The sequence below is a fragment of the Pseudorca crassidens genome, chromosome 17, assembly GCF_039906515.1.
Source record: "Pseudorca crassidens isolate mPseCra1 chromosome 17, mPseCra1.hap1, whole genome shotgun sequence".
NCBI lineage: Eukaryota > Metazoa > Chordata > Mammalia > Artiodactyla > Delphinidae > Pseudorca > Pseudorca crassidens.
Window position 1 is genome coordinate 3,824,880 of NC_090312.1, and position 14,837 is coordinate 3,839,716.

The window sequence follows — 14,837 nt, forward strand, 5'->3', positions numbered from 1 at the left end:
CTTCTCCCAGGCCCGCCCAGGGAGCGGCTGACCAGTTGCTTCACGAAAGAACCCGGGAGTAGAGGGGGTGTGGGCCCAGAGAGGTCTTGGATGTCGGATCTGCGTTTGCCGAGGGTGTGAGAATGCCAGTGTTTATATTTTTAACGACTCGGGCATTGGCTTGCTTGCAATCCTGAGCACCGTGACGGAGGGCGGCCTTCGGAATGCAAGCCCTGTCTTCCAGCCTGGCTCTGCCCGCACCGCCCTGCAGGCCTGGATCAGTCGCAGAAACGCTCCTGACAGGACTGGGCTGCACCCGCCCGGCCTCTGAGTGAGCGGGACACACGCCCCGCAGCTAGCGCAGGCCTGGGCGGCGTGGAGCAGAGCTGGAACCCGGGCTCTGACCCCTTCTTCCACGGGCTTGGCTGCACGTGGGGCGGGCGGAGGGGAGGCGCCAGGGGAGCCATCCTGAGCGCACCGTTCCCTCCGCAGCCGAGGTCAAGCGTGTAGGAGACACGGTGCTGGGGATGGCCACGCAGTGTGTGCAGATGAAGAACGTGCAGAGGACCACGCCGCAGACCCTGTCCAATCTCTGCCTGAAGATCAACGTCAAACTGGGCGGCGTGAACAACATCCTGCTGCCCCAGGGGAGGTGAGGCCGGCCTTCCGCCGCGTGTGCGCGGGGCAGCTGGTGCGCGACTCCCCAGCTGGGGGTGGGGGTGGGGCCCCGCCGGGGCCGGCGTCCGCTTCCCTGGACAGTGGGGTGAAGGAAGCGAGTAGGACGCGGGTCTCGGATACTCTCGGTCCAGGGGACCAGGGCCATCTGCAGGCCACTGAGGACTGGGTGCAGGGGCCCGAGGAGAAGGGAGTTCTTACCCCGTCCAGGGCCGGGGGTCCCACACGTGAGATGTGGTGGCTGCCCTGAGCGGGGGTGGCTCTGCCACGAGGGGTCGTTGGACTCGCTCAGTTCACTCAGCGGCAGGTTCTGTGTTTATTGAGCGCCTACTGTGTGCAGAAGCCCTAGCCTTCCAGCGCAGGCCCCAGTGAGAGGGTCCAGAAACGCACTTCCCAGGTGAGCAACAGTGACACAGCGGAAGGGACAGGAGCTCAGAAGGGTGAGGGTTTCACAGGGGAGGTGGCACTAAGCAGACTGCAGCCACTGGAGGGGGCGGGATCACGTGGGCGCCTGGGAGGAGAGCAGTCCAGAGGGCACAGGCCGTGCAAGGGCCCTGTGGTACAGCCTGCCAGGAGTGCGGCACGTGTTCCACTGAGAGACTGAGGGGCAGAGGGCTGCTGGGGGGCCTGGCCCTCCCTCCGGGGGAGCGCATCCATGGGAGGGAGGTTCACGAGTGGAGGTGTAGCTCCGGTGACCTCGTTCTAAAAGGCGACTCCAGCTCCGGGTGGAGTGGGGACCGGGCCCTCCTGCGTTGTCCCAGGAGAGGTGCTGGGGCACGGCTGGGGCGGGATGGTCTGTGAATGGAAGAGGAGACTCGAGAGTGAGTCCGAGCCTGCGCCTCTGGGGCAGTTAGGCAGCAGTGGATGAGGAAGCTGGGCTGTGCGTCAGCCTCCCAGGGGAGACACTGGGGGTGGGGGGGGGAGGGGAAACAGAGGCCTGGTGTTGGTGGGGTTTGTTCAGGGATCCTCACGTGGAGGTGGTATTTAAGGCCTCTAGGCTGGAGAGAAGCCCCAGGGCAGGGTGTAGATAGGAAGGACATCCAAGCCCTCGGCCTGGGGAGTCCGGGGTTGGAAAGGCAGCACTGGGGCCTGGTGGGGTCGGGGGAAGAGCCAGTGCGTGGCCGTGTCACTCGGTGCCAACCGGCCAAGTGCGATGAGGTCCGAGGCTCCACCATGGGACTGGGGGACGTGTGCAGGTCGTCGGTGACCTTGCAAAGAGGAGTCTCGTTGCCATGGCAGCACGAGGCCTGCTTGGGAGGCAGTAAAGGGATCGGCTAATTCCGGGAGCTTTGCCACAAGGCGAGCAAGGGAAGTGAGGGAGCTGTGGGAAGAGAGTGGAGTCCGGAGGCAGGTGTGGTTCTGCTGGTGTAAGGTGTGAGTCATAACTGCATGTGTTGTGCTGCGATGCTCCCGGGACCCATCCAGGATTGGGGGAGGGGGCAGCAGGGAAGAGCCATGGGGTGGGGGTGGGGGTGGGGGGCAGGCGCAGGGTGGACGGGAGAGCACAGGCCGTCAGGGAAAAGAGGCGAGTGAGGCACAGAGAGAGGAAGCTCCAGGGCGCACAGCCGGTGAGACTGGGACCCGCCGGCCGGCTCGAGAGCCGTGCCCCCAACGCTGGCGCTTCAGGGTCGTGACCGCTGGGGTGCAGCCGGCGCTTAGAAGACCCAGGGGGAGAGCTTAGAGCAGTACTTCTCACCTGGGGCGGTGTCGCAGCCCTGGGAGTGTGTGGTCATGTCTGGAGGAGATGTAGGGGTGTCGGGACGGGGGCTGGCCTCTAACGGGTAGAGAACAAGGGTGCTCCTGGGCACCCTGCAGCGCGGCTGCAGGTCCAGGGTTGGGTAACAAACCGTGGGACTCTTTGTATGTATAATTATCTTGGAATTTTCAGCCGTCTACGTGGGTAGAACCCTCATGTCCCTGAGCCCAGCCACAGCAGCTGTCAGCACCTCAGCCCTCTCATTCAGTCTACACTCCACCTACACCCTCTCCCCCACCGCCTTATTCTGAAGCAGATCTCACACCAAGCATCTTTTCACCCGTAAGGTTTCTGTACATGTGACTGAAAGATAAGGAGTCCTTACAGACACGGCCACAGTACCCTTAGCACACAAAGTAACGCTGGTGCCAGTACCCTGAGAGGTCCGGGCAGTGTCCCCGAGCCTTGGCCTCTGACGCTCCCGCATCCCCTCACAGGCCTCCGGTGTTCCAGCAGCCCGTCATCTTTCTGGGGGCGGATGTCACACACCCCCCTGCCGGGGATGGGAAGAAGCCGTCCATCGCCGCCGTGAGTATCACCTCCTGCCGGGTCCCATTGGTCTGTGTTCCTGCGTGATCGGCATCTCCATGCTTCTTGGCCCTTTCCTTGTCTGAGCAGCATGAACAGTGCAGCAGGGTGGCCCCGTGGGGTCATGTCCCTGGCACTCGCTGTCTGGTTCCCTCTGGGCGGCACCTGCGGGCGATTGGTTTCAGGCCAGCTTGCCTTTGGGACACCCGTCACTCTTAGGGGTCGGAATCTTGGAGTGTCGTGTGTAGAGGTGCACATGGCTTTGGGAAAACAGTGTGCTTGAAGGAATTAGGAACACTGTCACTGTCGCCAGGTACCTTCTCTGGGCTGATGTAATTCAGCCACATCTAATCACAAGCAGAATTAGGGGTTCAGAACAATTGTTGATTTTCTTATTAGGTCCCTCGGGAAAACCTTTACTCTTTGGAACACGTTTATAAACGCTACAGCCACACATTCAGAAGAATCGTAAAGGTGGTGGGTTTGCATGTGACGAGCCCTCTCCTGGACCCCCTTCACCCCTAGAGCGGGGGCCCTCGGGGCTCCTGCTGACCCGTGTTGCCCCGCAGGTCGTGGGCAGCATGGACGCCCACCCGAACCGCTACTGCGCCACCGTGCGCGTCCAGCAGCACCGGCAGGAGATCATCCAGGACCTGGCGGCCATGGTGCGTGAGCTTCTCATCCAGTTCTACAAGTCCACACGCTTCAAGCCCACCCGCATCATCTTCTACCGAGACGGTGTCTCCGAGGGGCAGTTCCAGCAGGTCGGCCGTCTCCCCCGCGTTTTCCCTGCCCTCTTCTCGGTGTCTTAAACTCCCCTGTTTCTCAGCAGGACGGCTCCTTGGGTTCGCTAATGAAGACGGTGGGGTGGGTTTTGTTTTGCCCCCGGGTTTACTGGTCCCCGTGTGGGCGGTAGTGATGGACTTGGGGTTGTCAGGGGTCTGCTGCAGGTGGGGCGGAGAGGCCTGTCCAGGCGGACCCGGTCCAGAACACGCCAGCCAGGGGCCCTTCCCGGCTCCAGGTTTTGCCTTGTAGGCTGTGGGGGGTCTCTGTGGGGCAGGGACACCACTGTGGCTTGGGGGTCACCTCTGTCTGCAAAGGAGGGGGCGGGCCGGAGTGAGGAGAGCGCAGAGCAGGGTGAGGAAAGTGGCCGGGCGGAGGGTAGGTGGGAGCCCTTTGGAAATAGTCAGTAGGACGCAGCCACTGTTTGGACGTGGAGGGAGAGGCGGCACCTTAGGTGGCGTGTGGGGCATCGCCTTGAGGAAGCGTCTGGAAGGCAGGGGAGCCTCTTGGACACTGGGGCACTGGAGGAGGGGCAGGTGAGGACCAAAGGGGGTGTGTTGCTGTGCTCCAGGTGAAAGCACCCGCAGCACCTCCAAGTCGAGGGGAGTGTGGGCAGCGGCGGATCCATCTGACCCTGGAACTCGGGGGTTGATGCCCTGCGTGTGTCCATGCTTGGCCAGGGCTAATGCCACCTCCACCCCTGCCGCGTCTCCAGTGCACGCTTCGTCAAGAGACAGTAGCGGGGAAGGCAGAAGTATCCGATGCTGCAGGAGACCCACCCAGACAGAAAGACATCCTAAGAGGCACTCCAGTGTGTCCCAAGGCCCCAGGCCACCCTGCTAGGCAGGTGGGGTGGCACGTGACCAGGCACGGGTGCCAGTGCCTTCCTGGTCCAAAGTAGGAGCAGCTGAGGCCACAGCGGGCGAGGGGGGTGGCTTGAGGTTCCTTGACCGTCTGGTAGCTCTTGGCCAGGGCCCCTGATTCAGAGCTTCTGTGGGAACCTGGGTTGGGGGTTCCTGTGCCGCCTCTCGGGTCCAGATCCAGCTTGTGCCAGCCGGCCTCGAAGCCCCTCTTATACAAAACTGTCTGGTTCCCTCCGTTGGGAGATGTTCTCCCCTCTTCTGAGCACCCGTTCACCCTCTGTCATGGGCATTCTTACTACAGAAGAGGGTTTGTGTCATCCTCCGTTTTCTCTCTCAGTGAACGCACTCCACATCTTACAGAATCACCACAATGGGGTTTCTGGACCCAGAACCCAAGACATATTTTTGAGACACATCGCAGCACAATATTTGACAAGGGCAGTTGCTGAAACCTGAGGTGTGTGGTCCCTGTAGCAGCCATCAGCCCCCGTGCCGGGCTGTGTGCCTGTTCATCTCTGCCACAGGTGGGGGAGCAGAGACAGTACCCTAACTCCTGGCGCTTCGCAGGTGACTTTAGTCTTCACTGCAAGCTTGCAAGGTGGGATGTTCCCATTTTAAAACTGAAAAAACTGGGGATCAGACAGGGTGCATGGCTTTCCAGAGCCACACGGTTGCTTAGTGGTAGAGCTAGGATTTGACCTCAGGTCCAGCTCCTAAGCCAGTGGGTTTTTGGGTTTTTTTGTTTTGTTTTGTTTTGTTTTTTACTAGATTCTCTCCATCTTCTCCAATCCAAAAACAAGCTGTTGGATTGATTTGTTCATGTATGTGTTTCCCACAGTGCCTCATGTCCACGGTGGGTGGTAGCACTTAGAACATTCCAGAGCCTGCGCTCAGCCTGTTTCTCCGTTATCTAACCTAAAACATTTAACCACGAAACCTGGGTATCGTTTGCTCCATGATATTATTGAAGAAACAGGCTCAGAGAGACAGTATCACACAGGTAACAGCAAGCTAGTGGAACTACAAGCCTTAACGTAAACATGTATCAAACATACACACGATTAAGGGATTCATTCCAAGATAGCGAGAGGCCTGAAAACATAATAATGATCCTCAAAAGTGTTCTCCTTGGGCTCCCCTGGTGGCGCAGTGGTTGAGAGTCCGCCTGCCAACGCAGGGGACGCGTATTCGTGCCCCGGTCCGGGAAGATCCCACATGCCGCGGAGCGCCCGTGAGCCATGGCCGCTGAGCCTGCGCGTCCAGAGCCTGTGCTCCGCAACGGGAGAGACCATGACAGTGAGAGGCCCGCGTACCGCGAAAAAAAAAAAAAAAGTGTTCTTCTTTCTTTCCATAGGTTCTTCACCACGAGTTACTGGCTATCCGAGAGGCATGCATTAAGCTAGAAAAAGACTACCAGCCGGGGATCACATTCATAGTGGTCCAGAAGAGGCACCACACTCGGCTGTTCTGCACCGACAAGAACGAGCGGGTGAGTGTCCTCGACCCTGGGCTGTGCAGCCTCGAGGGACACGGGTCTCACGCCCTGCACCACCTCCCAGGCTCTTGGGAGACCCGGCCCTTCGTGGCGACGCAGCCTGAGATGTTGGAGAAGGGCTCTCCCCAGTTTGGTGAGAAGTTTGAACCTGCAAACCCCACAGGTCCAGGATAGGTCCAGGCAGCTGTCATTTATCCGATAAGGAAATTACCAAAGGTGAGGTTTCAGGGCCAGTTAGCAACCATGGTCATAGACAGCATAGTGTAAAGAACGCGGGAGAATGCAGTAAAGTGGGGAGCCCACGGGGTGGTTGGAGTGCTGGAAGAGGGCCTGGGGAGCTCACTCAGGGGTCTGGTCTGGAGAACACTGACAGACAGCGGTGTCCAAGCTCCTCATCCCTCTCCTGGCTGCTCCAGAACAAGAACCACGAGCATGCAGGAGACTTAAGACTTGTAGTGGTAACTGCTGAGAATTGTCCACAGTTGGAGAAAGATCAGAACCCTTAGATTAAAAGGCCTCTCCTGTTCCCAACAGGATAAATAAAAATAAATCCATACCTAGACACATTGTCCTAAAACTGCACAGCGTCAAAGTAACTGCATGAGATAAAAGACCTCCCAGAAGGGAAGGACATTCCATCAGACTGTCCGCCAGCGGGGCTGGAAGCCAGGCGTTAGTGTCCACGTGGTGCAGCCCACTAACGCCACAGTAGCACCACAGCACCGAAAATGCTTCTTGCCTAAATGGAAGACAAAATGCAAATTGAGAGTCAATAGCGAGGAAAAGGGGTACTTTGTCATGATCACCGAGAAGACAGAACAGCTGTGACGTGGATGTACCTCACGCCATGACCTAAAAATATGTAAAGAAAAAAAGTAAAGCAAAAACAGGCAGAATTTTAAGGAGAAATTGACAAACACACCATCAAAGAGGTCTGTTTTAACAGACCACCATCAGAAAGTGAAACAGGGACAAGTTAGTAGAAACTGAAAATGGGAAGAAAGGAATGAGTCAGACCTGACAGACAGAACTCTGCCTGTGACAGCTGAGCTCACGCTGAGGGCTTACAGGAGCTGGCGTTGTCCCAGGTCACAAAAGAGGTCTCAGGAGATTGCCAAACCTCAGTATTCTACAAACCACATTTTTTTAAAAAAAATAATTTATTTGGGGGGGGGGGCTGCACTGGGTCTTTGTTGCTGCACGCAGGCTTTCTCTAGTTGCGGCGAGCGGAGGCTACTCTTTGTTGCGGTGTGCGGGTTTCTCATTGCGGTGGCTTCTCTTGTTGTGGAGCACGGGCCCTAGAGTGCTCAGGCTTCAGTAATTGTGGCATGTGAGCTCAGTAGTTGCAGTGCACGGGCTCTAGGGCACGTGGGCTCGATAGTTGCAGTGCACGGGCTCTAGGGCACGTGGGCTTCAGTAGCTGCGGCGCTTGGGCTCAGTAGTTGTGGCTTGTGGGTTCTAGAGTGTAGGCTCAGTAGTTGTGGTGCATGGGCTTAGTTGCTTGACGGCATGTGGGATCTTCCCGGACCAGGGCTCGAACCCGTGTCCCCTGCATTGGCAGGCAGATTCTTAACCACTGCGCCACCAGGGAAGTCCCCAAACCACATTTTCTGTTACGTAGGAAAATGCATAAGAAAACTTAAAATTTTGATTTCAAGCCCACTGCAGGGCTTCCCTGGTGGCGCAGTGGTTAAGAATCTGCCTGCCAATGCAGGGGACACGGGTTCGAGCACTGGTCCAGGAAGATCCCACATGCCGCGGAGCAACTAAGCCCACGTGCCACAACTACTGAAGCCCGCATGCCTAGAGCCCGTGCCCCGCAACAAGAGAAGCCACCGCGATGAGAAGCCCTCACACTGCAATGAAGAGTAGCCCCCGCTTGCTGCAACTGGAGAAAGCCCACACACAGCAACAAAGACCCAGTGCAGCCAAAAATAAACAAATAAATGTATTTATTTAAAAAAAAAAAAGAAAGAAAGCACTGCATTAAAAATGTAAAGAGAATAATCAATTGTGAAATGATTAGAAATGAACAAAAACGAGAATTTCATATCAAACCTTGTGCAGTGCACTAAAGCAGGCATTTACAGGTAAGAGTATAGACATAGGTGCTTTTGTTGTGAGACAAGAAAGAGAGCCATGAATAAGTCTGAAGCTACAGGAAGGATGTCAGTCCCAGTGGTCAAGGGAAAGCTGAGGAGTTGGTGTGCATAGGCCCCTTGCCACCTCAGCCTGCAGACTTCTCTTGCCAGGAGTCGGGAGGGCTCAAAGTCAGCTTATTCCAGCACCCCACTTTCTCTCTCAGAATAGAAAATCGTGAACTAGAAAATGAAGAAGCAATAGAGCATATTAACGCAAGCAAAAGGTACTTCTCTGAAGATAGATAAACCCAGCAAGACTCAACAAAAAGAACACTTGTAATTACGTTGGGAACAGAAGGGGAACAATGGCTGCAGAGGGAGTGTGTGTTATTTGAATCATAATGGAATGATAACAACTTCATGACAACACATTGGAAAACTGAGAAGAAACAAACACTTGTTTGTAGAATTACATAAGTTACCAAAATCAGCTGAGTAAGATAGTCCAGTCATTGTTCCAAAAGGCATCAGGCCCAGAGAGTTTTACAGGCAAGCTTTACTAAGGCTTCAGGAATAGATTACCTTAAAGTGTGGCAGAGCATAGGAAAAAGGGGGAAACTACTTAGCTTATTTTATGAAGTTAGTCCAGAGATTTTTACAGGCAAGCTTTACCAGACCTTCGAAGAATAATCTTGTATAAAGTATTTCAGAGAACGGGAAAAGTCGGGGGGACTCACATTATGAGGTTAGCCTGATAAATACCAAATGTCAAGGATGTGGGTGCCGTGATGAGGAGCAAAGGGTCTGGAGCCGGATAACCTGGCTCCAATCGACCCCCTCAGCATCCTGGCTATGTGACCACAAGCTGTCAGCCCCTCTACCCCCTGGACCACCTTCTGAGGATGTTGGGAGGGTTCGCGGAGCTAACACGCAGAGCACTTAGCACAGAGTAAAGGCATTATTATGAAGAGGACTCTCCTACACTTCAGATGGGAATACAAATGGGTAACCAACTTGGAACGCTGTTTGGCAATTCTAGAGATCTACCCTGGAGGAACTCACACACTTGTGTACAAGAAGACATGTATTCTGTGAGAATATTCTGGCAGTATTGTTTATAATAGCAAAAAATTAATCTGTTAACAGGAGAAGAGGTGGTAATGTATTTATATATTGGCACTTGTACAGCAATGAAAAATAATAAACTATATCTACCAAATGACTACATCTCAAAATTGTAATACAGAGCAAAAACAGAAAGTAGCAAAACATAGGATACATGTATACAGTTTTGTTTTTTTAATAAATTTATGTATTTATTTTACTTATTTATTTTTGGCTGCACTGGGTCTTCGTTGCTACGCATGGGCTTTCTCTAGTTGCGGTGAGCAGAGGCTACTCCTCGTTTTGGTGCGCCGGCTCCTCATTGCAGTGGCTTCTCCTGTTGCGGAGCACGGGCTCTAGGTGCACGGGCTTCAGTAGTTGTGGCTCGCGGGCTCTAGAGTGCAGGCTCAGTAGTTGTGGCACATGGGCTTCGTTGCTCCGTGGCATGTGGGATCTTCCCAGACCAGCGCTCAAACCCATGTCCCCTGCATTGGCAGGCGGGTTCTTAACCACTGCACCACCAGGGAAGCCCCTACAGTTTTAAAATCTGCAAAGTAACACAATATAGTGCTAACGGAGACCTGAATGTGTAGCAGAATAAAGCATGTGCAGGAGTAATAAAGCCTAGGTTTGAGACCGCAGCGTGGGAGGGGTGCAAACGTGGGCACTCTTTTCAAATATTTTACTTCTTTTAAAAATCTGGGACTTCCCTGGTGGCGCAGTGGTTAAGAATCCTGCCTGCCAATGCAGGGGACACGGGTTCGAGCCCTGGTCCAGGAAGATCCCACATGCCACGGAGCAACTAAGCTCGTGCGCCGCAACTACTGAGCCTGCATGCCTAGGGCCCGTGCTCCGCAACAAGAGAAGCCACCGCAGTGAGAAGCCCACGCACCGCAACAAAGAGTAGCCCCCGCTCGCCACAACTAGAGAAAGCCCGCATGCAGCAACAAAGACCCAACGCAGCTATAAATAAATGAACAAATAAATACACAAATAAATAATCTGAAGGTATAAAAAAAGGTTGAGAAGAAGTAAAAACACACACACATCTGCAGGTGCAGAGGGGTTACACTGGAGATTCTCTTTTTTGTATGTATATTTGAAATTGCACGAGTAAAAAAAAAAAATCAATCAGTGACTTCGTGACTGATTGGGAGTTTTGCTGTTTCAGTAGCGTAGCTGGATGTTTGGTGGTTTTTCGATGCTAGAGTGTAAACTGAGAGTTAAGTGGTTTGGTAGAATTTGTAGTCCCTCCCACACCCCAGCTCCTTGGATGGCCTCTGGTGGAGCAACCCGCCCTCCCTGGTGGTGGTGATTGAACCCCTGGTAGAGTGGGGAAGTTCTTGACAGCTGTCAGGGTTTTCTAGCTCTTCTGCCTTGAGTATTGTGTGTGTGTGTGTGTGTGTGTGTGTGTGTGTGTGTGTGTGCGCGCGCGCGCGCACGCAGGCGCACATGGGCAGGTGACGGCTGTCACGTGTCCGTCGTCTGGCCTTAGATTTGTTATGTCGGTGACAGTTTCCATCTTGGCCTCAACAATAATGAAGACCCTTCACGTGGCCCACGCACATGCTTCAGTGAAGGGAAGACTCTGCATTTCCCTCAGGGGTCTTTATGAGATGGCGAAAAATAACCCCAGCCCAAAGAGAACAGGAATTAATTTGATTTCAGTTGTTAGTATATGTTAAATTTTAATGCCATGGCACTGAGCAAATGTATTGGCCAATTTAAAGACGTCAGAGCAGAAGGCAGTGCGGCTGCGTCTTGCCTGCTTGCCTGCTTGCTTTGCCCTGTTGTCCCCTGGGCGTGTCTAATGGGCTCCTGTGTTGCTGAAGGTGGGGAAGAGCGGAAACATTCCAGCAGGGACGACCGTGGACACAAAAATCACCCACCCGACCGAGTTTGACTTCTACCTGTGTAGTCATGCTGGCATCCAGGTAAGGACAGAGGGTCCACTTTGCACAGTCTTGGTTGGTGTCTCTGGGGTGTCGTCCACACATTCGGCAAACACCTGCAGAGCACAAACCTTGTGCCAGGTGCTCCCGTGGGCACTGGGGATGTGGTGGTGAACGGCACGGATGGGGCGCCAGTCCATCCCAAGGGGACGCAGGCGGTTGACCAGTGAACCGTGGAGGCCGAGAACCATCAGGTGTTGCGGATGGAGGACCCACTGGGGTGCTGTGCTGGGCCGGGAGTGGGTTCCCATTTTAGCCGAGATGAGGTCCAGGAAGAAGGAGCAGTGAGCGTGAGGGCCAGGCAGGCTGGCGGGGACAAGTGGCGTCCCTGTGTGCTTGGAGTTCGGCGAGCTGGATGGGGTATGAGAGGTGACGGAGCGGCGGGGTCAGCCTTGCGTGCCCGCCACGCACGGGCACTGGTGTGCGGGGAAGGTCAGCACGTGGCATTCCTTGTCCCTCCCGGCGAAGAGACCCACAGCTTTGCCACAAGTGATTCTGAGAGGATGCTGCCACCTCAGAGGTGCCACGTCCAGCGCACCTGTTGTCAGAGCTGAGCCACCAGCATCTGCGAGGCTGTGCCCCTTGGGACAGGAGGGACTTAGCTCTGGGTGCCCGTCCTGCTTCACCACAGAGGGGCTTTTGGGTGTTTCAAGTTATAAGTGAGGACTTAGATATCCATCCCCAAGGGATTTGAACTTAAACTTGGAGGGCTTGCCGTAAACTTTGTACTTCTGCCACGGGAAATACACCTGCACGTCCTTCACGTCACCGTGGCTCTAGAACAGGACTTGGCAGACTGGCCCGTGGGCCGCACCCAGCCTGCAGCCTGTCAGGGTGCAGCCTGAGGGCTGAGCCGTGTGTACATTTTTAAAGGTTGTTAAAAAGGAAGAAGAGGAACGTGGCTCAGAGAGGACGGAGGCTTCCGCAGTGTTTCCCGGGCACGTCTGTCCCCGCGATGGCTTCCGTGTCGGGCGGGCGCTTTTTCTGTGCAGGCCAGCCCGGCTTCCCTCCTGGTGGGTGGAGCCCTCTCCCCCCGCCCCGGGGCCTCTGGTTTGTTTAAGGGGTAAACCTGCCTCCCTGCATTTTCTGCACAGGCACTTTCTAAAGGGGGAAATCTCGCACTGGAGACGTTTAAGTGCTTTGACAAAATGGGCCTCAAGGGGTCCTGCTCTGCTGTGGTTGCCATGTCCTCGGCACACCCTCTGATACAAAATACCCCACTGCCCGCAGGCCCCCGTGACAGCCGCCGATTAAATGCTGAAAGTGGGGCGCAGAATGTGTGCTTCATCAGAGGATAAGAGCGTCTGCCGCTCACCAGTCTCCGGGGGCCTGAACACAGACAGAGTCAGGAAGGGCCTGCTTGTTGGCTGGCTTGGGTTGAGTGGCAGGGAAGGCAGGTGGGGAGAAGCCAGAGAAAGGCCCTTCCCTCAAGCGCGCTCCTGGCTGACCGGTCATGGGTGCCCCGGCGAGCAGTGCAGCGGCTCTGCCGGCACCTGAGCCCCGGCAGGCATGGGCCAGGCGACCAACCCCACCTCCTTCAGTTTTGAAAGATTCCACACCGCACAAAATAAATATATGTGCAAACTCCCGTTTTAAAGGCGTTAATATGTAACTTATTAGAGATTTCTTCTTGCCTTTATAAATAAAGCATTGTAGAAAACCTAGTATGTACAAATGACATTATCCTCCAAACAACCATCTCTGTATTATATCTTTCCTATGAGTTTTCTCTACACAAATAATTGTGTGTATAGTCTGTTATTTTACCAGTAGGGGGTCATAGAATATGTGGCTCTGATGCCCGTTTATAATGATACATAGTAGGATAATATAAATACCTTCTTGCCACTGAACGTCCTCCCACTGTATCCTCTACCGTGGGGTGGAAGCACAGCTTCTCTCGGCAGCACCCTTTGCAGGTGAGTTCTGGACTTCTCTCTTGCATGTTTACCTCTCTGACCCTCTGATCTGCTTTTAGGGAACAAGCAGGCCTTCCCACTATCACGTGCTTTGGGATGACAATCGTTTCTCTTCCGATGAGCTGCAGATTCTCACCTACCAGCTGTGTCACACCTACGTGCGCTGCACGCGCTCCGTGTCCATCCCGGCGCCAGCATACTATGCTCACCTGGTGGCCTTCCGGGCCAGGTACCACCTGGTGGATAAAGAGCACGATAGGTGAGTGGCACGCCCTTCCTGGCTGGGGTCGTTTCTGCAACAGGCTTTGGCATCTGCTTTTCTGGAATGGGAAGCAGTGGGGTCCCAGTGGCTGGAGCCGACCGTGACACAGACACCCAAAAGCTAGCATCTTCACCGCCATTTGTTAGCTGTGTGGCTGCCTCCCCAGATGGCTGGTGCGTGGTCCTAACTTAGCTATCAGTGTGCTGCCTCATGGTGCGTTAAAGGCTGCGCTCTCTCTCTCTCTCTCTCTCTCTCCTCTCTCTCTCCCTCCCTATCCCTATCCCTCTATCTCTCTCTCTCTCCCTCCCTCCCTCCCTCCCTCCCTCTCTCCCTCCCTCCTTCCCTCCCTCCCTCCCTCCCTCCCTCCCTCTCTCTCTCTCTCTCTCTCTCTCTCTCTCTCTCTCTCTCTCTGTCCCCCACCCCCACAGTGCTGAAGGAAGCCATACCTCCGGGCAGAGTAACGGACGAGACCACCAGGCGTTGGCAAAGGCAGTCCAGGTCCATCAGGACACGCTGCGCACCATGTACTTTGCTTGACATGTTTTAGTGTTTACGATTGTGTACCGAGTTGGATTCACATGAGACCAGCTACACTCAGACCAACAAATGCCCAGCCCTTCCGTGACAGCCAGCATCGAACATGAAACGCCATTGATTTTAGTAGATTCTCCACTTTCCAGAATGCCTTCCGTCCCAGATTTCAAACTTGGATTTTGAACTGCAGACCTGTATGAGACCCCATTGTCGTAGGAAATATGGTTTGCCAAAATCTTATAAGCTGCTTATGAAAATAGAGTCCCGTGTTTCCTAAAAATCTCCTAAAACCAGTCTATGAACTCAGGGCTTTAAAACATTTTTAATTTATTTGGTCGTTCGATTTACTTGTTTTTAACACATGATTCTATATGAAATTGATGGGCTCAAACTAGCTGTGAACGTTCTGTGAGAGTGAAAGCAACATAAAACACATTGTGGTTTTAAAGCCTTGAACATTCTGATGCTGTCACTAAAGTTTATTTCAGAGTGACACCTGTGTGCTCCTGACCTGGCTCCCACCAGCTGTCCGGGATCCGAGGGCAGGGGCCAGGCGAGGCGCCCTGGTGTCTCTCGTTCTGCCACTGCCCGCCTTTCACTCAGCCCGAAGGAAGGAGGGGTGGCAGAAGGTGGGCCGTGTGTGTTTACAACATTTATAGGTCCAGAGGGATTGGCAGACAAGTGCCATTTTAATAAAAATTTATTTAAAAAAAGAAAAAAGACAATATGCCGACAGTCTAATCATAAGATTTGTCCTATAGGACTGTGACATTTATTTTCCAAAGTTTCTAAAGAATACGGGTCTGTGGTGATAAATACAGTACAATCCTTTTTCACTGTTATGTCTTTAATGTAAGAGAAAAGTATATATATCTGGTTTGCAGTATTAATGTGATAGATAGATGC

The 14,837-nt window shown here is 54.2% G+C and overlaps 1 protein-coding gene across 6 annotated transcripts in view; it reads left to right on the top strand.

Annotated features, from left to right (window-relative positions):
• AGO2 (argonaute RISC catalytic component 2) overlaps positions 1-14,837 on the top strand; it is a 108,455-nt gene that overhangs the window by 82,594 nt on the left and 11,024 nt on the right. For 2 of the 6 annotated variants that reach the window (XM_067712809.1, XM_067712813.1), the window contains exons 13-20: positions 472-631; positions 2,848-2,938; positions 3,508-3,702; positions 5,939-6,073; positions 11,097-11,198; positions 12,090-12,229; positions 13,195-13,394; positions 13,826-14,767. In XM_067712809.1, coding sequence (XP_067568910.1) covers positions 472-631; positions 2,848-2,938; positions 3,508-3,702; positions 5,939-6,073; positions 11,097-11,198; positions 12,090-12,229; positions 13,195-13,394; positions 13,826-13,944 — 1,142 coding nt within the window. In that variant the 3' untranslated portion in view covers positions 13,945-14,767. Of the gene's footprint in view, positions 1-471; positions 632-2,847; positions 2,939-3,337; positions 3,413-3,507; positions 3,703-5,938; positions 6,074-11,096; positions 11,199-12,089; positions 12,230-13,194; positions 13,395-13,825; positions 14,768-14,837 lie in introns of those variants that run through there. The other 4 variants (XM_067712810.1, XM_067712811.1, XM_067712808.1 and 1 more) reach the window with 4 other exon arrangements.